The 21042-nt window shown below is 47.2% G+C and overlaps 1 protein-coding gene across 1 annotated transcript in view; it reads right to left on the bottom strand.

Moving 5' to 3' along the window:
* rufy2 (RUN and FYVE domain containing 2) overlaps positions 1–21042 on the bottom strand; it is a 347850-nt gene that overhangs the window by 307150 nt on the left and 19658 nt on the right. Inside the window, exons 4-7 of the mRNA XM_068053416.1 lie at positions 14865–14966; positions 13789–13912; positions 8131–8195; positions 7413–7478 (exon numbers count right to left, since the gene is read on the bottom strand). Coding sequence (XP_067909517.1) covers positions 7413–7478; positions 8131–8195; positions 13789–13912; positions 14865–14966 — 357 coding nt within the window. The remainder of the gene's footprint in view (positions 1–7412; positions 7479–8130; positions 8196–13788; positions 13913–14864; positions 14967–21042) is intronic.

A 21042-nucleotide genomic window follows, 5' to 3' on the forward strand; every position in this document is an offset into this window, starting at 1 on the left:
ATAGGGCTGAAGCATTTGCAACAATCTTCAGCCAGAAGTGCCAAGTTGATGATCCATCTTGGCCTCTTCCTGAAGTCCCCAGCATCACAGATGTCAAACTTCAGCCAATTCGATTCACTCCACTTGATATCAAGAAATGACTGAAGGCACTGGATACTGCAAAGTCTATGTGCTCTGACAATATTCCGGCAATAGTACTGAAGACCTGTGCTCCAGAACGTGCCGTGCCCCTAGCCAAGCTGCCCCAGTACAGCTACAACACTGGCATCTACCCTGTAATGTGGAAAATTGCCCAGGTATGTCCTGTACACAAAAAACAGGACTAGTCCAACCCGGCCAATTACTGCTCCATCAGTCTACTCTCAATCATCAGTAAAGTGATGGAAGGCGTCATCAACAGTGCCATCAAGCGGCACTTGCTTCGCAATAACCTGCTCAGTGACGCTCAGTTTGGGTTCCGCCAGGGCCACTCAGCTCCTGACCTCATTACAGCCTTCGTTCAAACATGGACAAAAGAGCTGAACTCCAGAGGTGAGGTGAGGGTGACTGCCCTTGACATCAAGGCAGCATTTGACAGAGTATGGCATCAAGGCGCCCTAGTAAAACTGAAGTCAATAGGAATCAGGGGGAAAACTCTCCACTGGCTGGGGTCATACCTAGCGCAAAGAAAGATGGTTGTGGTTGTTGGAGGTCAATCATCTCAGCTCCAGGACATCACAGCAGGAGCGCCTCAGGGTAGTGTCCCTCAGGGTAGTGTCCTAGGCCCAACCATCTTCAGCTGCTTCATCAATGACCTTCCTTCAATCATAAGGCCAGAAGTGGGGATGTTCGCTGATGATTGCACAATGTTCAGCACCATTCGTGACTCCTCAGATACTGAAGCAGTCTGTGTAGAAATGCAGCAAGGCCTGGACAATATCCAGGCTTGGGCTGAGAAGTGGCAAATAACATTCGCGCCACGCAAGTGCCAGGCAATGACCATCTCAAACAAGAGAGAATCTAAACATCTCCCCTTGACATTCAATGGCATTACCATTGCTGAATCCCCCACTATCCACATCCTAGGGGCTACCATTGACCAGAAAATGAACTGGAGTAGCCATATAAATACCGTGGCTACAAGAGCAAGTCGGAGGCTAGGAATCCTGCAGCGAGTAACTCAGCTCCTGACTCCCCAAAGCCTGTCCTCCATCTACAAGGTACAAGTCAGGAGTGTGATGGAATACTCTCCACTTGCCTGGATTGGTGCAGCTCCAACAACACTCAAGAAGCTCGACATCATCCAGGACAAAGCAGCCCGCTAGATTGGCACCCCAGCCACAAACATTCACTCTCTCTACCACCGAAGCACAGTGGCAGCAGTGTGTACCATCTACAAGATGCACTGCAGCAATGCACCAAGGCTCCTTAGACAGCACCTTCCAAAACCGCGACCTCTACCACCTAGAGGGACAAGGGCAGCAAATGCATGGGAACACCACCACCTGCAAGTTCCCCTCCAAGTCACACACCATCCTGACTGGGAACTATATCGCCGTTCCTTCACTGTCGCTAGGTCAAAATCCTGGAACTCCCTTCCTAACAGCACTGTGGGTGTACCTACCTCACATGGACTGCAGCAGTTTAAGAAGGCAGCTCACCACCACCTTCTCAAGGGCAATTAGGGATGGGCAATAAATGCTGGCCTAGCCAGCGATGCCCACAACCCATCAATGAATAAAAGAAAAATCCTCCAAGTGACCAGGAGGAAGTGAGACAACTCCCTGAAGCACAGCTAAGAGGACAGCAGCACTTCAACAAATCGCCCTCCAATTTTCTCTATCAAATCGGCCTCTTTCTCTGCAAATATCCTCATTTTTAAAAATAAAAACAGAAAATGTTGGAAATACTTAGCATGTCTGGCAGCATCTGTGTAAAGAGAAAGAATTGTTGTTTCAGGTAGAAGACCTTTGATCAGAAATTTAAGTCAGATTTACCCTGAGCAGTGACAGGGGAATTTGCTTCTGGCACAACACACAAAGTAATCCTAATGGTAACCCCTGGTCCCTGGTAACATCCTGGTAAACCTATGCTGCGCATTCTGCTTGGCTTAATATCCTTCCTATAACAATACTCTGAGACCTGACTCAGGTCTTGTACCAGGTTTTAGGGAAGGAAATCTGCCGTCCTTACCTGGTCTGGCCTACATGTGACTCCAGACCCACACCAATGTGGTTGACTCTTAAAATGCCCTCTGAAATGGCCTAGCAAGCCACTCAGGTCAAGGGCAATTAGGGATGGGCAATAAATGCTGGCCTAGCCAGTGACGCCCACATCCCACAAACTAATAAAAAAAAAAGTTCAAACTTGTTTTTCATATCCAGATTTCTAAAGACAAAACCTAAATTTCCTCTGCCTTTTTTATTGCCTTATCTTGTCATGTTCCATCTCACAGCCAATCACAATCTCCCACAGTCTTTCACAATCCTGCTCACAATCTTCCATCACTCTCACTCATGTCATCACAAACGCCAATGCTGTTCTCTCAATTCCCATCATTTTCCTACACCTAGTGAATAAGACTGGCTCCAATACAGATCCTCATGAACAGCACTTATCACATTTTTCCAACCCAACACTCTTTACCCAACTCTTTGCATTCCCTCCTCTAACCCACTCTCTACCTTGTGGCATCATTCCCCTGAATTCCATGTTCCACTACAACTTGGACATAACTTTAATCAGAATATTCTTCATAATATTACACTTTATGAATAGAAAACCACATCTATGACACTGGGTAAGGAAAAAGGTATATATTTGTGTGGTTTAGAATCTCTTTCTTTTAGTTTCGGTGACTGCAGCGTGGATAGCAACGGAGGTGCGTGAACGGGCTTACAGCTGTGAAGTCAATTTCAGCGTAAGTTTAAAAGTGAATTCCCTTTTGTTTTCGGAGGACCAGGGGACTGCTGGGTAAGGAAAAAGGTATATATTTGTGTGGTGGCTGTACCCGAGACACTACACGTGTAATGTCTCCCACCCACCCTCCTCCTCTAACCATAAAAAAAAGGACTCTGGTGTGTTGATAAGGTAAGCTTTTTATTTAGGAAGTTCTGTCCGTTGGATTGCTAACCTAACAAGTTTTGACTTTTTGTTTTTTTTGGTTTTTCAGTAGATTTGTTGGGAATTTGGAATAGTGGGAATGGAGGTTAAGGCAGTTGCATGTTCCTCCTGCAGAATGTGGGAGGTAAGGGTCGCCAAGAGTGTCCCTGCTGACTGCATCTGTGGGAAGTGCACCCAACTCCAGCTCCTCGAGAACCGCGTTAGGGAACTGGAGCTGGAGCTGGATGAACTTCGGATCATTCGGGAGGCGGAGGAGGTTATTGAGAGGAGTTATGGGGAGGTAGTCACACCTCAGGTAAAAGAAGTAGGTAGATGGGTTACCGTCAGGGGAAGGAGAGGGAACCAGCAGGCAGTGCAGGGATCCCCTGTGGCCGTTTCCCTCAACAACAGGTATACCGTTTTAGATACTGTTGCGGGGGACGACTTACCAGGAGTAAGCAATGGGGTACAGATATCTGGCACAGAGTCTGTCCCTGTTGCTCAGAAGGGAAGGGGGAAGAGGAGCAGAACATTAGTCATTGGGGACTCCATAGTTAGGGGAACAGATAGGAGGTTCTGTGGGAACGAGAGAGACTCACAGTTGGTATGTTGCCTCCCAGGTGCCAGGGTTCGTGATGTCTCGGATCGTGTTTTTGGGATCCTTAATGGGGAGGGGGAGCAGCCCCAAGTCGTGGTCCACATAGGCACCAACGACATAGGTAGGAAGAGAGATGGGGATTTAAGACAGAAATTCAGGGAGCTAGGGTGGAAGCTTAGAGCGAGAACAAACAGAGTTGTTATCTCTGGGTTGTTGCCCGTGCCACGTGATAGCGAAGCGAGGAATAGGGAGAGAGAGGAGTTGAACACGTGGCTGCAGGGATGGTGCAGGAGGGAGGGTTTTGGTTTCCTGGATAATTGGGGCTCTTTCTGGGGTAGGTGGGACCTCTACAAACAGGATGGTCTTCACCTGAACCAGAGGGGTACCAATATCCTGGGGGGGAGGTTTGCTAGTGCTCTTCGGGGGGGTTTAAACTAATTCAGCAGGGGAATGGGAACCTAAATTGTAGTGCCAGTGTACAGGATGTTGAGAGTAGTGAGGTCAGGGATATGGTTACAAGGACGCAAGAGGGCACTGGCAAGCAAGAACCTGGTTTAAAGTGTGTCTATTTCAACGCCAGGAGCATCCGGAATAAGGTGGGTGAGCTTGCAGCATGGGTTGGTACCTGGGATCTCGATGTAGTGGCCATTTCGGAGACATGGGTAGAGCAGGGGCAGGAATGGATGTTGCAGATTCCGGGATTTAGATGTTTCAGTAAGAACAGAGAAGATGGTAAAAGAGGGGGGGGTGTGGCATTGTTAATCAAGGAGAGTATTACAGCGACAGAAAGGACGTTTGAGGACTCGGCTACTGAGGTAGTATGGGCTGAGGTTAGAAACAGGAGAGGTGAGGTTACCCTGTTGGGAGTCGTTTATAGACCTCCGAATAGTTCCAGAGATGTAGAGGAAAGGATAGCGAAGATGATTCTCGACAGGGGTGAGAGTAACAGGGTAGTTGTTATGGGGGACTTTAACTTTCCAAATATCGACTGGAAATACTATAGTTCGAGTACTTTAGATGGGTCAGTTTTTGTCCAGTGTGTGCAGGAGGGTTTTCTGACACAGTATGTAGACAGGCCAACCAGGGGCGATGCCACATTGGATTTGGTACTGGGAAATGAACCCGGCCAGGTGTTAGATTTAGATGTAGGTGAGCACTTTGGTGATAGTGATCACAATTCGGTTAGGTTTACCTTAGCGATGGGCAGGGACAGGTATATACCGCAGGGCAAGAATTATAACTGGGGGAAAGGAAATTATGATGCGATTAGGCAAGATTTAGGATGCGTAGGATGGGGAAGGAAACTGCAGGGGATGGGAACAATCGAAATGTGGAGCTTATTCAAGGAGCAGCTACTGCATGTCCTTGATAAGTATGTACCTGTGAGGCAGGGAGGAAGTTGTCGTGCGAGGGAGCCGTGGTTTACTAAAGAAGTTGAAGCGCTTGTCAAGAGGAAGGCGGCGGCTTATGTTAGGATGAGACGTGAAGGCTCAGTTGGGGCGCTTGAGAGCTACAAGCTAGCCAGGAAGGATCTAAAGGGAGAGCTAAGAAGAGCAAGGAGAGGACACGAGAAGTCATTGGTGGATTGGATCAGGGAAAACCCTAAGGCTTTCTATAGGTATATCAGGAATAAAAGAATGACTAGAGTTAGATTAGGGCCAATCAAGGATAGTGGGAAGTTGTGTGTGGAATCAGAGGAGATAGGGGAAGTGTTAAATGAATATTTTGCGTCAGTATTTACAGTAGAGAAAGAAAATGTTGTTGAGAATACTGAGATTCAGGCTACGAGGCTAGATGGGATTGAGGTTCACAAGGAGGAGGTGTTAGCAATTTTGGAAAGTGTGAAAATAGATAAGTCCCCTGGGCCAGATGGGATTTATCCTAGGATTCTCTGGGAAGCTAGGGAGGAGATTGCAGAGCCTTTGTCCATGATCTTTATGTCGTCATTGTCGACAGGAATAGTGCCGGAAGACTGGAGGATTGCAAATGTTGTCCCCTTGTTCAAGAAGGGGAGTAGAGACAGCCCTGGTAATTATAGACCTGTGAGCCTTACTTCGGTTGTGGGTAAAATGTTGGAAAAGGTTATAAGAGACAGGATTTATAATCATCTTGAAAAGAATAAGTACATTAGAGATAGTCAGCACGGTTTTGTGACGGGTAGGTCGTGCCTCACAAACCTTATTGAGTTTTTCGAGAAGGTGACCAAACAGGTGGATGAGGGTAAAGCAGTGGATGTGGTGTATATGGATTTCAGTAAGGCGTTTGATAAGGTTCCCCACGGTAGGCTATTGCAGAAAATACGCAAGTATGGGGTTGAAGGTGATTTAGAGCTTTGGATCAGAAATTGGCTAGCTGAAAGAAGACAGAGGGTGGTGGTTGATGGCAAATGTTCATCCTGGAGTTTAGTCACTAGTGGTGTACCGCAAGGATCTGTTTTGGGGCCACTGCTGTTTGTCATTTTTATAAATGACCTGGAAGAGGGTGTAGAAGGGTGGGTTAGTAAATTTGCAGATGACACTAAGGTCGGTGGAGTTGTGGATAGTGCCGAAGGATGTTGTCGGGTACAGAGAGACATAGATAGGCTGCAGAGCTGGGCTGAGAGATGGCAAATGGAGTTTAATGCGGAAAAGTGTGAGGTGATTCACTTTGGAAGGAGTAACAGGAATGCAGAGTACTGGGCTAATGGGAGGATTCTTGGTACTGTAGATGAAGAGAGAGATCTTGGTGTCCAGGTGCATAAATCCCTGAAGGTTGCTAACCAGGTTAATAGGGCTGTTAAGAAGGCATATGGTGTGTTAGCTTTTATTAGTAGGGGGGTCGAGTTTCGGAGCCACGAGGTCATGCTGCAGCTGTACAAAACTCTGGTGAGACCGCACCTGGAGTATTGCGTGCAATTCTGGTCACCGCATTATAGGAAGGATGTGGAAGCTATGGAAAGGGTGCAGAGGAGATTTACTAGGATGTTGCCTGGTATGGAGGGAAGGTCTTACGAGGAAAGGCTGAGGGACTTGAGGTTGTTTTCGTTGGAGAGAAGGAGGAGGAGAGGTGACTTAATAGAGACATATAAGATAATCAGAGGGTTAGATAGGGTGGATAGTGAGCGTCTTTTTCCTCGGATGGTGATGGCAAACACGAGGGGACATAGCTTTAAGTTGAGGGGTGATAGATATCGGACAGATGTGAGAGGTAGTTTCTTTACTCAGAGAGTAGTAAGGGCGTGGAACGCCCTGCCTGCAGCAGTAGTAGATTCTCCAACTTTAAGGGCATTTAAGTGGACATTGGATAGCACATGGATGAAAATGGAATAGTGTAGGTCAGATGGTTTCACAGGTCGGCACAACATCGAGGGCCGAAGGGCCTGTACTGCGCTGTAATGTTCTAAAAGAATGAAGCACTTGCAATTTGCTCCAATGAAGGGTGTTAAGCGAAAACCTTCAGGAGCATTTGAACCTTAGGATTTTCACCAGAGCAAAATAAAACAGTAAGGTGACTAGGGTCCAATAAGTTAAATAAATAATTTCAACAGAAAATTTGTAATATTAAAGAATTGTAGGAGGGCAGAGAGAGATGTAAACAAGACCGAAAATAAGTGGTGCCTTCACAGGAGTGTGTGAATTTACACCCAACTTCAAATTCACTCTACATATGGTTAGAGCTCTTTAAAATCAAAAGCTCTCCAGCACGAGGCTAATAATACCACAGCTGCAGATCAAACATTCAACTCGGAACCTACCTCAGCTGTCGGTTGAGTTCTTCCACGTAGTTCTTCTGATCCAACATCGCAGCAATCTGTCCATCTCTGAATGAAAGACAGCACAATTCAGAGAGCATCAGACAAACAAACACAAAATAGCGACACTCCATGGACTACTTTTACAATGAGGCAGGAGAATAAATTCAAATCAAACGCCACATCCAAAAGCATCACCACTAAACCTTCATCTCTGTAATCTCTCACGGATTCAACACAGATTCTGGAAGAGTTGTCAAAAGTAATAAGGGAAAAACCAAGACAATAATCCTCCTTACTGCCTCATTGCACAGACGATTACTGCAGCATTGGACTGCTGCAAGTCCCTGCCCCAGAGATCCACTAACATCATGACCAAACTACATGCCAGGGGCCTCCTTCTCTGTATGGGCTAGAGATGCACCAGGGTGAGTGCGCGGATCAGGAACGCACCAGGGTGAGTGGCAGGTCAGGGCTTCATTAACACTGGTCTCCCGGTAATTCACCAGAGTTTGCGCGTGGGTAGGTAATTCACCAGAGTTAGTGTCTGGATCAGCACTTCACCAGGTTTAGTGTATGTGTCATCCATCTGAGACACATCACCACTAAGTAGGAGTTTTTAAGCAATTAACTGTTGGAGTTTCTTCCTACTGAGAAGCACCTCCACCTTCCCACAAGAACGTGTAATTAACAGTTTGAGTTCCACGACTGCGAGCTTTACCTTTCAAAGCATCCATTGCTGTCATTATCATTCTTTAGATACAAGGAGAAGTCAATGACTCCAACCTGTGGAAGAAGCGAGAGTGAGGTGAGACTGTGCCTTTGGGGTTACCATCGGAATAATGACCCTTAGAATTAGTGCACAGCATTCCTCCTGACAAATTTTTCTCTTCTCTCCTGAAGGTGCTGAGTGTGCTGGGTTACTGGATCACTGCCCCACCCACAACACCACGCATCCTCCGAGTGAGCTGAGTTGAGTTCCAGCAGCTTATTCAAACAGGAGTTGGAGAGAAGTCAAAGCTAAGTGCCATCTCGTCCTCAGCTAACACCCATGTATGTTTTCAATGAGGGTCCCTGGATTATGAAACCACAGTTGATTCCTCCTCCCTAGTTCAGGGGTGCTGACATCATTTGTGTCAACTCTGGTTGAGGGGAGCAAACACAACACTATGAGGAAAGGCTGGGGTTGTTCTCCTTGGAACAGAGAAGGCTCAGGGGAAATTTGATTGAAATGTACAAAATTGTGACGGGCCTGGATAGAGTGGAGGTAAAGAGAGAGGTCAGTGACAAGGGGGCATAGATTTAAAGTGATTGGTAGAAAGATTAGAGGGGACATGAGGAAAAATCTTTTCACCCAGAGGGTGGTAGGAATCTGGAAATCACTGCCTGAAAGGGTAGTAGAGGCAGAAACCCTCAATTCATTTAAAAGGTGTCTGGATATGCATCTCAAGTGCCATAACCTGTAGGGCTACGGACTAAATGCTGGGAGGAGGGATTAGGCGGAGTGGCTCGTTTTTTGGCTGGCGTTGACACGTTGGGCCAAGTGGCCTCCTTCTGTGCTGTAAACTTTCTATGATTCTATGAACGATTTGTCACAGCGACAGCTTGAAGTCTAGACCACTGCATCTTTTTAAGGGAAAATTGGATAAATGTTTGAAACAGAGAACAGCATTGGACTATAGGAAGAGAGCAGGGCAGTGGGATTAGTTTGGGATTGATACAGGGCTATGGGGAGACAGCGGGACAGTGGGATTAGTTTGGGATTGATACAGGGCTGTGGAGAGAGCAGAGAAGTGGGATTAGTTTGGGCTATGGGGAGAGAGAAGTGCAGTGGATTAGTGTGGGATTGATACAGTACTATAGTCAGTGTTGGGCAGTAGGATCAGTTTGGGATTGATACAGGGCTATGGAGAGAGGGTGGGCAATGGGATTAGATTAGCACAAGACACAATGGCCTATAGTTTAGGTTACCTTCTAATACTTTACCAAAACAACAGATGTGAAGTTCACTGCCCTGCAGTTTCTGGATCTTCCTTTAATTTCCGCAGCCTATCAGAGACAAACCGATCTTAAATTTGTATTTATTTTAGGTGAAGGTGCTGACTTTTCTGGCCACCCTTAGTGCTGTGCCATTCTATGATTTACCTTGTTTTTATATTAGTTTCAATTCACCATTGTAGCTTTACAATTTAGGAACATGAATTCCATTGTTGCCCTTACCAGTTTGTCCCTCCAATAGTCTTCTCTTGTACAGTGTACCTACTCTGTACAGTAATTCTGTAACAGCTTGCACTTTTCTTCCAAAGATATCCCTCCCTAACATGCTGTTAAGGCCAGTTTCCGGAACTCAGTCCTCAAAAAATCTGCTTTGAATGTTGGATGTTTCTATTGAGCTCATTTTGTTTCCATCTCAAGCCTAACTTTAAATTACACCGCACTGTGGTTACTGCTTCCAGGCTGGCTGTTTCTGACTTGCTCGACCATCTCCTGGTTGTCGCTAGTCAGCTGTACCTGAACTAGGTTCCTGCTTCTGAATGCTATACAGTGACCCCGATAAAAATTACAAATGTGTAGATGTTGGATTAAGATGGGAAGCTTGTGCAGCGATGGACCCCATGTAGAATACGTTCCTGATGGTGGGTTTCCACAAAGGTCTAGCCGGGGTCACACACTGCTGCCAGTGCAGGTTGCCATTGTCCAGTAATGGTAAATGACTTGCATCAGTTGAAACTTTAGGCGAGTTACATTTAACTTCGCACAGTAGAGATCAAAACTAACTGTCCCAAGCTTGGAAACCCCTTTCTGTTCATTCAGCATCGTCAGTAATTGGGGCGGCACAGTGGCGCAGTGGTTAGCACCGCAGCCTCACAGCTCCAGGGACCCGGGTTCAATTCCGGGTACTGCCTGTGTGGAGTTTGCAAGTTCTCCCTGTGTCTGCGTGGGTTTCCTCCGGGTGCTCCGGTTTCCTCCCACAAGCCAAAAGACTTGCAGGTTGATAGGTAAATTGGCCATTATAAATTGTCACTAGTATAGGTAGGTGGCAGGGAAATATAGGGACAGGTGGGGATGTTTGGTAGGAATATGGGATTAGTGTAGGATTAGTATAAATGGGTGGTTGATGTTCGGCACAGACTCGGTGGGCCGAAGGGCCTGTTTCAGTGCTGTATCTCTAATCTAATCTAATCGCACCACAGTGAGAGTCAGCACCTTCAGCAACTGTACCCCAGAGTCAGCACCATCCACAACTGTACACCAGAGAGAGTCAGCACCTTCAGCAACCGTACCCCAGTGAGAGTCAGCACCTTCAGTAACTGTACACCAAAGAGAGTCAGCACCTTCAGCAACTGTACCCCAGAGAGTCAGCACCTTCAGTAACTGTACTCCAGAGACAGTCAGCACCTTCAGCAACCGCACCCCAGAGAGAGTCAGCACCTTCAGTAACTGTACCCCAGAGAGAGTCAGCACCTTCAGTAACTTTACCCCAGTGAGAGTCAGCACCTTCAACAACCGTACCCCAGAGAGAGTCAGCACCTTCAGTAACTGTACACCAGAGAGAGTCAGCACCTTCAGCAACTGTACCCCAGAAAGAGTCAGCACCTTCAGTAACTTTACCCCAGTGAGAGTCAGCACCTTCAACAACCGTACCCCAGAGAGAGTCAGCACCTTCAGTAACTGTACACCAGAGAGTCAGCACCTTCAGCAACTGTACCCCAGAGAGAGGCAGCACCTTCAACAACCGTACCCCACAGAGAGGCAGCACCTTCAGTAACTTTACCCCAGTGAGAGTCAGCACCTTCAGTAACTGTACCCCAGAGAGAGGCAGCACCTTCAGTAACTGTACCCCACAGAGAGTCAGCACCTTCAGTAACTTTACCCCAGTGAGAGTCCACACCTTCAGTAACTGTACCCCAGAGAGAGTCAGCACCTTCAGTAACTGTACCCCAGAGAGAGGCAGCACCTTCAGTAACTGTACGCCAGAGAGAGGCAGCACCTTCAGTAAGTTTACCCCAGTGAGAGTCAGCACCTTCAGTAACTGCACCCCAGAGAGAGGCAGCACCTTCAGTAACTTTACCCCAATAAGAGTCAGCACCTTCAGTAACTTTACCCCAGAGAGAGGCAGCACCTTCAGTAACTGTACCCCAGAGTGAGTCAGCACCTTCAGTAACTGTACCCCACATAGAGGCAGCACCTTCAGGAACTGCACCCCAGAGACAGTCAGCACCTTCAGTAACTGCACCCCAGAGACAGTCAGCACCTTCAGTAACTGTACCCCAGAGAGAGGCAGCACCTTCAGGAAACTGTACCCCAGAGAGAGTCAGCACCTTAAGCAACTGTACCCCAGAGAGAGGCAGCACCTTCAGTAACTGTACTCCAAAGAGAGGCAGCACCTTCAGTAACTTTACCCCAGAGAGAGTCAGCACCTTAAGCAACTGTACCCGAGAGAGAGTCAGCACCTTAAGCAACTGTACCCCAGAGAGAGGCAGCACCTTCAACAACCGTACCCCACAGAGAGGCAGCACCTTCAGTAACTTTACCCCAGTGAGAGTCAGCACCTTCAGTAAGTTTACCCCAGTGAGAGTCAGCACCTTCAGTAACTGCACCCCAGAGAGAGGCAGCACCTTCAGTAACTTTACCCCAATAAGAGTCAGCACCTTCAGTAACTTTACCCCAATAAGAGTCAGCACCTTCAGTAACTTTACCCCAGAGAGAGGCAGCACCTTCAGTAACTGTACCCCAGAGTGAGTCAGCACCTTCAGTAACTGTACCCCACATAGAGGCAGCACCTTCAGTAACTGTACACCAGAGAGAGTCGGCACCTTCAGTAACTGTACCCCAGTGAGAGTCAGCACCTTCAGTAACTTTACCCCAGAGAGAGGCAGGACCTTCAGTAACTGTATCCCACAGAGAGTCAGCACCTTCAGTAACTTTACCCCAGAGAGAGTCAGCACCTTCAGTAACTGCACCCCAGAGACAGTCAGCACCTTCAGTAACTGTACCCCAGAGAGAGGCAGCACCTTCAGGAAACTGTACCCCAGAGAGAGTCAGCACCTTCAGTAACTTTACCCCAGAGAGAGTCAGCACCTTAAGCAACTGTACCCCAGAGAGAGGCAGCACCTTCAGTAACTTTACCCCAGAGAGAGTCAGCACCTTAAGCAACTGTACCCCAGAGAGAGTCAGCACCTTCAGTAACTGTACCCCAGAGAGAGGCAGCACCTTCAGTAACTGTACACCAGAGAGAGGCAGCACCTTCAGTAAGTTTACCCCAGTGAGAGTCAGCACCTTCAGTAACTGCACCCCAGAGACAGTCAGCACCTTCAGTAACTGCACCCCAGAGACAGTCAGCACCTTCAGTAACTGTACCCCAGAGAGAGGCAGCACCTTCAGGAAACTGTACCCCAGAGAGAGGCAGCACCTTCAGTAACTGTACCCCAGAGAGAGGCAGCACCTTCAGTAACTGTACCCCAGAGAGAGTCAGCACCTTCAATAACTGTACCCCACAGAGAGTCAGCACCTTCAGTAACTGTACCCCAGAGGCAGTCAGCACCTTAAGCAACTGTAACCTAGAGAGGCAGCACCTCCAGTAACTGTACCCCAGAGAGAGGCAGCACCTTCAGTAACTGTACCCCAGAGAGAGGCAGCACCTTCAGTAACTGTACACCAGAGAGAGTCAGCACCTTCAATAACTGTACCCCACAGAGAGTCAGCACCTTCAGTAACTGTACCCCAGAGACAGTCAGCACCTTCAGTAACTGTACCCCAGAGACAGTCAGCACCTTAAGTAACTTTACCCCAGAGAGTGTCAGCACCTTCAGTAACTGTACCCCAGAGAGAGTCAGCACCTTCAGTAACTGTACCCCAGAGAGAGTCAGCACCTTCAGTAACTTTACCCCAGAGAGTGTCAGCACCTTCAGTAACTGTACCCCAGAGAGTCAGCACCTTCAGTAACTGTACCCCAGCGAGAGGCAGCACCTTCAGTAACTATACCCCCAGAGAGTCAGCACCTTCATCTACTGTACCCCACAGAATCAGCACCTTCAATAACTGTACCCCACAGAGAGTCAGCACCTTCAGTAACTGTACCCCAGAGAGAGTCAGCACCTTCAGTAACTGTACCCCAGAGAGAGTCAGCACCTTCAGTAACTGTACACCAGAGAGAGTCAGCACCTTCAGTAACTGTACACCAGAGAGAGTCAGCACCTTCAGTAACTATACCCCCAGAGAGAGTCAGCACCTTCATCAACTGTACCCCAGAGAGAGTCAGCACCTTCAGGAACATTACCCGAGAGTCAGCAGCTTCGGATGAGGATGTGGAGAAAACAGTGCAGTTGAGATGGCAGTGCAGCATGATGTGTTCCAGCAAGCGTTACCAGTGCCTTACCAGGGAATCCAGATCTTCGCCCTTGACACACAGGTTAGCGTCGATTACATTGAGTCCGACTAGGAGTCCAACAATCACCGCCCCTTCCTCTTCCATCATTACCGCATGGTCCTCATAAAATTCACTGCAACCAAAGCAGTACACAGCACCATGATCTAGTGTCCTCTCTTTCATATCATACCACTACAATCTGAGGCAGCTCCGTAACAACATTTTACTTCTACCAACTACCTGCATAACTCCAGTTAAATTACCCCAAATTTCCTCCCTTTCTCTCCCAAGTGCAATAACTTGCTGGCATTTGGTTACCAGCTGCCCTTTGGTACTTCCTCCAGTGCTATTCTTCACCTGTAAGATCCAGATGGTGAAATCCTGGAGGCTGTTCCACTGTAGATGTTAGTACCATGCAGTCCTTTGTTTCCTCACCCAACCCAGCTACATTCTCAAACTGTCCAGGATTCTGTCTCAAAGTCCCACGCCTGGTCATAGCCAAGATAGATTCACTCAGCACAGTATGGGTATGAAAGCTGGACCCTCCAGTCAGCAAAACCCAACCTATAGTGCAAGCTAACCCACAAAGACTGATCTGAAACCAACCATCCATGGGGCTGGGAGTATGAGTAGCATCCAATTACACAACTAGATTCAGGCAGCATGAAGCTTCTCTCATCATAGTTGCAGGTGAACAAAGATTTCTTGTGTGTTTCACAATGGTAAATCCAGTGAAGAATGGTCTGTGACTGCACAATGAATAGCGACGGGAGTAGAGCTCTACCTATCCACCATACCGCCATGACAGTCCACTGAGGCAGAGGGAGGGAGGCAGAGAGCGCACGAGAGACAGTACGCAGTGAGTGTCTATTTTGAGGTCCACAGACTCCATTGAGTGCCTAGTCTAAGTTTTATAGACCTGTGAGCTGCTAACTTAACCTGTTCAGTTTTGCACCTGTTAACCTTGGACCACTAGCTCCCATGGTGCTAAGGGGACAGATGGGTGGGGGAACAGTCCACATGAATAGACTCTTAGAATTCTCTTGCTACATGATAGACAAGACAAACAAGAGGAAGAGAAGCACCTGAACAGGTCCTTTCTGATGATCATGCATCGCAGATAATCCGCCAGCTTCTTCTGCATCATGGCGAGTCGTAACCAGGCACGGGCTCGTCCCAGAGGGGTCCTGCATGGGAAAAGAGGTCACACCCGTCAGCTGCATTATCGCTTTCTCCTTCTACAAGAAAAAGGGACTGTGTGGCATGGGAGATAATGCATATTTTCCAGCTCACCTGGGAGTGTTTCATAGTTCAGTGTAGACTGGGGGAGCTTTACTCTCTACCTAACCCGTGCTGTACCTGCCCTGGGAGTGTTTGATGAGAGTGTACAGCGAGAATTACCTTCTATCTAACTCAGGCTTTACAGGGGTGACTCCAACACCAAGGGCACCACTGGAGGCAACCCAGGCAACAAAGTAATACCAGTGTCATCAGTGGCAGCAAACCTGCTCTGAATGTTTGCCTGCTATCTCCAGCCACTGGACACCACCAGGGACTAGCAGAAACAGTAGCTGGCAGCACCAGTTGGATCACTTCCATCATTCTGACTTTAGCTGTAAACTCCAGCCCAAACAGATCGAATGTGCCTTTAGCATTCCCGACCTGGATGGCCATTCAGTTCATCGTAACACATCCTTCCCATACCAAAACAAAGCTTCATCCCTTTAATACCATATCGAAGCCCAAAGTCCACTGATCTATCTATTACTTGCCCATTCCGCTAATAACACAACTCTCCCAAGTAGCATTTCTATGATCAGCTGTGGCTAGTTCACTGATATGGTTCCATTGCAGGAAAATGTTCACAATCCTATTTAGCACCACCTAATTGGGCACCTGCTGAAGATTCAGCACCAGATCAGATGTAATCCTCTAAACCGGGGATAAAGGCAATGTAACTAGGGCAATATCTGGTCTCTGTGAGCACTCGATTCTCCTAAATGGAGGAAGCTACCAAAATCAAAATCACCCAAGAGATATCATGTCCAAAGGAGATAGCAGAGGAAAGCCTAATCAAAAAGGACATGATGGAGGAACTGAAATAAAAACAAGAAATGCTGGAATCACTCAGCAGGTCTGGCAGCATCTGTGGAAAGAGAAGCAGAGTTAACGTTTCGGGTCAGTGACCCTTCTTCGGAAAATGGAGGAACTGAACCTGATATGAGTTAGGATATGCACTGCAGAGATTTGGATGAGCTCTAACTGATGAAGAGTGGTAGGTGGGAGGCTGGTCAGAAAAGTGTTGGAATAATTAAGTCTAGAGCTAACAAAAGTATAGATGAGGGTTTCCGCAGCATTAGCCCTGATGGAGGTGCAGAGACATAAGAAATAGGAGCAGGAGTAGGTCATTTGGCCCTTCGAGCGTGCTCCGCCATTCAATCAGCTCATGGCTAATCTGATTGTGATCTTAACTCTGTTTTCCTGCCAGCCCCCCATAACCCTTTGCTTCCTTGTAGATCAAAAATCTGTCTAACTCAGCCTCCCTCAATATTGCACTACAGTGTCAGTCTAGATTTTTGTGTTCAAGTTCTGGAGTGGGACGTGAACCTACAAGCTCATAATTATTAGATTTAAAGTGATAGGTAGAAGGATTAGAGGGGAGATGAGGAAAAATGTTTTCACCCAGAGGGTGCTAGGGGTCTGGAACTCTCTGCCTGAAAGAGTAGTAGAGACAGAAACCCTCAACTCATTTAAAAGGTGGCTGGACATGCACCTGAAGTCCTGTAACCTCCAGGGATACAGACCAAGTGCTGGAAAATGGGATTAGGTTTGGCGGCTTGTTTTTCGGCCAGTGCAGACACGATGGGCAGAATGGCCTCCTTCTGTGCTGCAAATTTTTCTACATTTTCCAAATATTCTAAATATCTGAAAAGAAGGAATGTGCAGGGATACAAACAAAGAAAATTACAGCACAAGAACAGGCCCTTCAGCCCTCCAAGCCTACGCTGATCCAAATCCTCTATCTAAACCTGTCGCCTATTTTCTAAGGGTCTGTATCTCTTTACTTCCTGCCCATTCATGTATCTGTCTAGATACATCTTAAAAGACGCTATCGGGCCCGCGTCTACCACCTCCGCTGGCAATGCGTTCCAGGCACCCACCACCCTCTGCGTAAAGAACTTTCCACGCATATCCCCCTAAACTTTTCCCCTTTCACTTTGAACTCGTGTCCTCTAGTAATTGAATCCCCCACTCTGGGAAAAAGCCTCTTGCTATCCACCCTGTCTATACCTCTCAGGATTTTGTACACCTCAATCAGGTCCCCCCTCAACCTCCGTCTTTCTAATGAAAATAATCCTAATCTACTCAACCTCTCTTCATAGCTAGCGCCCTCCATACCAGGCAACATCCTGGTGAACCTCCTCTGCACCCTCTCCAAAGCATCCACATCCTTTTGGTAATGTGGCGACCAGAACTGCACGCAGTATTCAAAATGTGGCCGAACCAAAGTCCTATACAACCGTAACATGACCTGCCAACTCTTGTACTCAATACCCCGTCCGATGAAGGAAAGCATGCCGTATGCCTTCTTGACCACTCTATTTACCTGCGTTGCCACCTTCAGGGAACAATGGACCTGAACACCCAAATCCCTCTGTACATCAATTTTCCCCAGGACTTTTCCATTTACCGTATTGGATCTTCCAAAATGCATCACCTCGCATTTGCCCTGATTGAACTCCATCTGCCATTTCTCTGCCCAACTCTCCAGTCTATCTATATTCTGCTGTATTCTCTGACAGTCCCCTTCACTATCTGCTACTCCACCAATCTTAGTGTCGTCTGCAAACTTGCTAATCAGACCACCTATACTTCCCTCCAAATCATTTATGTATATCACAAACAACAGTGGTCCCAGCACGGATCCCTGTGGAACACCACTGGTCACACGTCTCCATTTTGAGAAACTCCCTTCCACTACTACTCTCTGTCTCCTGTTGCCCAGCCAGTTCTTTATCCATCTAGCTAGTACACCCTGGACCCCATGCGACTTCACTTTCTCTATCAGCCTACCATGGGGAACCTTATCAACCGCCTTACTGAAGTCCATGTATACGACAACTACAGCCCTTCCCTCATCAATCAACTTTGTCACTTCCTCAAAGAATTCTATTAAGTTGGTAAGACATGACCTTCCCTGCACAAAACCATGTTGCCTATCACTGATCAGCCCATTTTCTTCCAAATGGGAATAGATTCTATCCCTCAGTATCTTCTCCAGCAGCTTCCCTACCACTGACGTCAGGCTCACCAGTCTATAATTACCTGGATTATCCCTGCTACCCTTCTTAAACAAGGGGACAACATTAGCAATTCTCCAGTCCTCCGGGACCTCACCCGTGTTTAAGGACGTTGCAAAGATATCTGTTAAGGCCCCAGCTATTTCCTCTCTCGCTTCCCACAGTAACCTGGGATAGATCCCAACCGGACCTGGGGACTTGTCCCCCTTAATGCCTTTTAGAATACCCAACACTTCCTCCCTCCTTATGCCGACTTGACCTCGAGTAATCAAACATCTGTCCCTAACCTCAACATCCGTCATGTCCCTCTCCTCGGTGAATACCGATGCAAAGTACTCGTTTAGAATCTCACCCATTTTCTCTGACTCCATGCATAACTTTCCTCCTTTGTCCTTGAGTGGGCCAATCCTTTCTCTAGTTACCCTCTTGCTCCTTATATATGAATAAAAGGCTTTGGGATTTTCCTTAACCCTGTTTGCTAAAGATATTTCATGACCCCTTTTAGCCCTATTAATTCCTCGTTTCAGATTGCGCCTACAATCCCGATATTCTTTCAAAGCTTCGTCTTTCTTCAGCCGCCTAGACCTTATGTATGCTTCCTTTTTCCTCTTAGCTAGTCTCACAATTTCACCTGTCATCCATGGTTCCCTAATCTTGCCATTTCTACCCCTCATTTTCACAGGAACATGTCTCCCCTGCACGCTAATCAACCTCTCTTTAAAAGCCTCCCACATATCAAATGTGGATTTACCTTCAAACAGCTGCTCCCAATCTACATTCCCCAGCTCCTGCCGAATTTTGGTATAGTTGGCCTTCCCCCAATTTAGCACTTTTCCTTTAGGACCACTCTCGTCTTTGTCCATGAGTATTCTAAAACTTACAGAATTGTGATCACTATTCCCAAAGTAGTCCCCTACTGAAACGTCAACCACCTGGCCCGGCTCATTCCCCAACACCAGGTCCAGTATGGCCCCTTCCCAAGTTGGACTATTTACATACTGCTCGAGAAAACCCTCCTGGATGCTCCTTACAAATTCTGCTCCATCTAGACCTCTAACACTAAGTGAATCCCAGTCAATGTTGGGAAAATTAAAATCTCCTATCACCACCACCCTGTTGCTCCTACATCTTTCCATAATCTGTTTACATATTTGTACCTCTATCTCACGCTCGCTGTTGGGAGGCCTGTAATACAGCCCCAACATTGTTACCGCACCCTTCCTATTTCTGAGTTCTGCCCATATTGCCTCACAGCTCGAGTCCTCCATAGTGCCTTCCTTCAGCACAGCTGTGATATCCTCTTTGACCAGTAATGCAACTCCTCCACCCCTTTTACCTCCCTCTCTATCCCGCCTGAAGCATCGGTATCCTGGGATATTTAGTTGCCAATCATGCCCTTCCCTTAACCAAGTCTCAGTAATAGCAATAACTGTGGGGAGGTGGCAGAGGAGTGACAGTACATGAATTGTTCCTAAGGAGAGCCAGCACGGACACATTGGGTCAAAAGGCCTTCTTCTGTTCTGTAACGATTCTATGATTTTATTATAACTCAAAGGCGCTAGTGTTACCAACTGAACCACTGGCCTAAAGTGTGAGCTCAGAGTGTGTATATTGCAGGCCTCTCTGTGGAGTGCATTGGAATAGTCAAGTGTAGAGGCAAGAATGGCATGGATAAGTGTTTCAGCAGCACATGGACTGAGGCGGGGTAAAGTGGAAATAGGCAGTCTTAGTGATGGAGCTGATGTGGAGTTGAAGCCAAGGTCACCAACAGTCCAGCTCAGCCTCAGAGAGTGGCAAGGGAGAGTGATGGAGTCCGGGGCGGGGGAATATTTGCAGTGAGGACCACAGACAATGGCTTTGGTTTTCCTGGTGTTTAATTGGAGGAAATTTCTGCTCATCCAGTACTGGGTGTCAGAAAAGCAGCTTAACAAAACAGAGACAGTGGAGGAGTTGAGAGAGATGGTGATGAAGTAGATCTGGGCATTGTCAGCATATATGTGGAACCTGAAAATTATGTTTTCAGCTGATGTCACCAAGGGGCAGCATGTAGATGAGAAATAGGAAGAGGTCAAGGATAGATCTTTGGGAGCTCCAGAGGTAACAGTGCAGGAGTCGGAACATGGCTATGATTGGTAGTTAAGAATGGAACCAAGTGAGGACAGGGAGAGAAAGGAAGAAAGGAACTGGCACATGTACTCCATGAGTAATGCTGTGAAAAGAAAAAAGACTTACATTTATAAAGCACCTTTCACAACTTCAAGCTGCCCAATGCTGCTAATGAAGCACTTTCAGTGTAGTTACTGTTAAAAGTAGGAAACGTGGCAGCCAAATTGCACATAGCAAGGTCCACCAATTGGAATGTATTAATTTTTAATGTTTTAGTGATGTTGGCTGAGGGATAAATATTGGCCAGGACACCAGCTCTTCTTTGAATAATGCGGCAGGATCTTTTCCTTCCACTTGAGGGCAGACAGGGCCTCAGTTTAATGGCTCACCCAAATGACAGCAACCCCGAGGGCAGTGCTCCCTCAGTAGAGTACTGGAGCATCAGCCTCGATTACGTGCTCAAGTCTCTGGAGCGAGACTTAAAATCTCGAACTTTTGACTCAGAGTTGAGAGTGAAACACCGAGCTACTGGCGACACCTAGTAATAACCAAACATAAACTTGAGCAAGAAGTAGGAGTGATAGTAAACTTTAGGCTAAGCGGCCTTGCTACTCCCATCATGCCAATTGCAGATAAAGCCATCTCTGGTCACTTACTTGTATCACTCTCCATTCACATCCTCTTTCCCTCTACAAATCCTACCTCCTTTTGTGTCTGTCCCTGGAAATAATTCTCACCCAAGTCACTTACAATAGCATTTTCAAACTTCCAACCATCCAGCCTTTGGCCCTCCATTCACAACATTTCTACAACTACCAATCTGCTGAACCACACCTTCACCTCCACTTTTGATGGT

The sequence above is a fragment of the Heterodontus francisci genome, chromosome 20 (assembly GCF_036365525.1).
Source record: "Heterodontus francisci isolate sHetFra1 chromosome 20, sHetFra1.hap1, whole genome shotgun sequence".
Lineage (NCBI taxonomy): Eukaryota > Metazoa > Chordata > Chondrichthyes > Heterodontiformes > Heterodontidae > Heterodontus > Heterodontus francisci.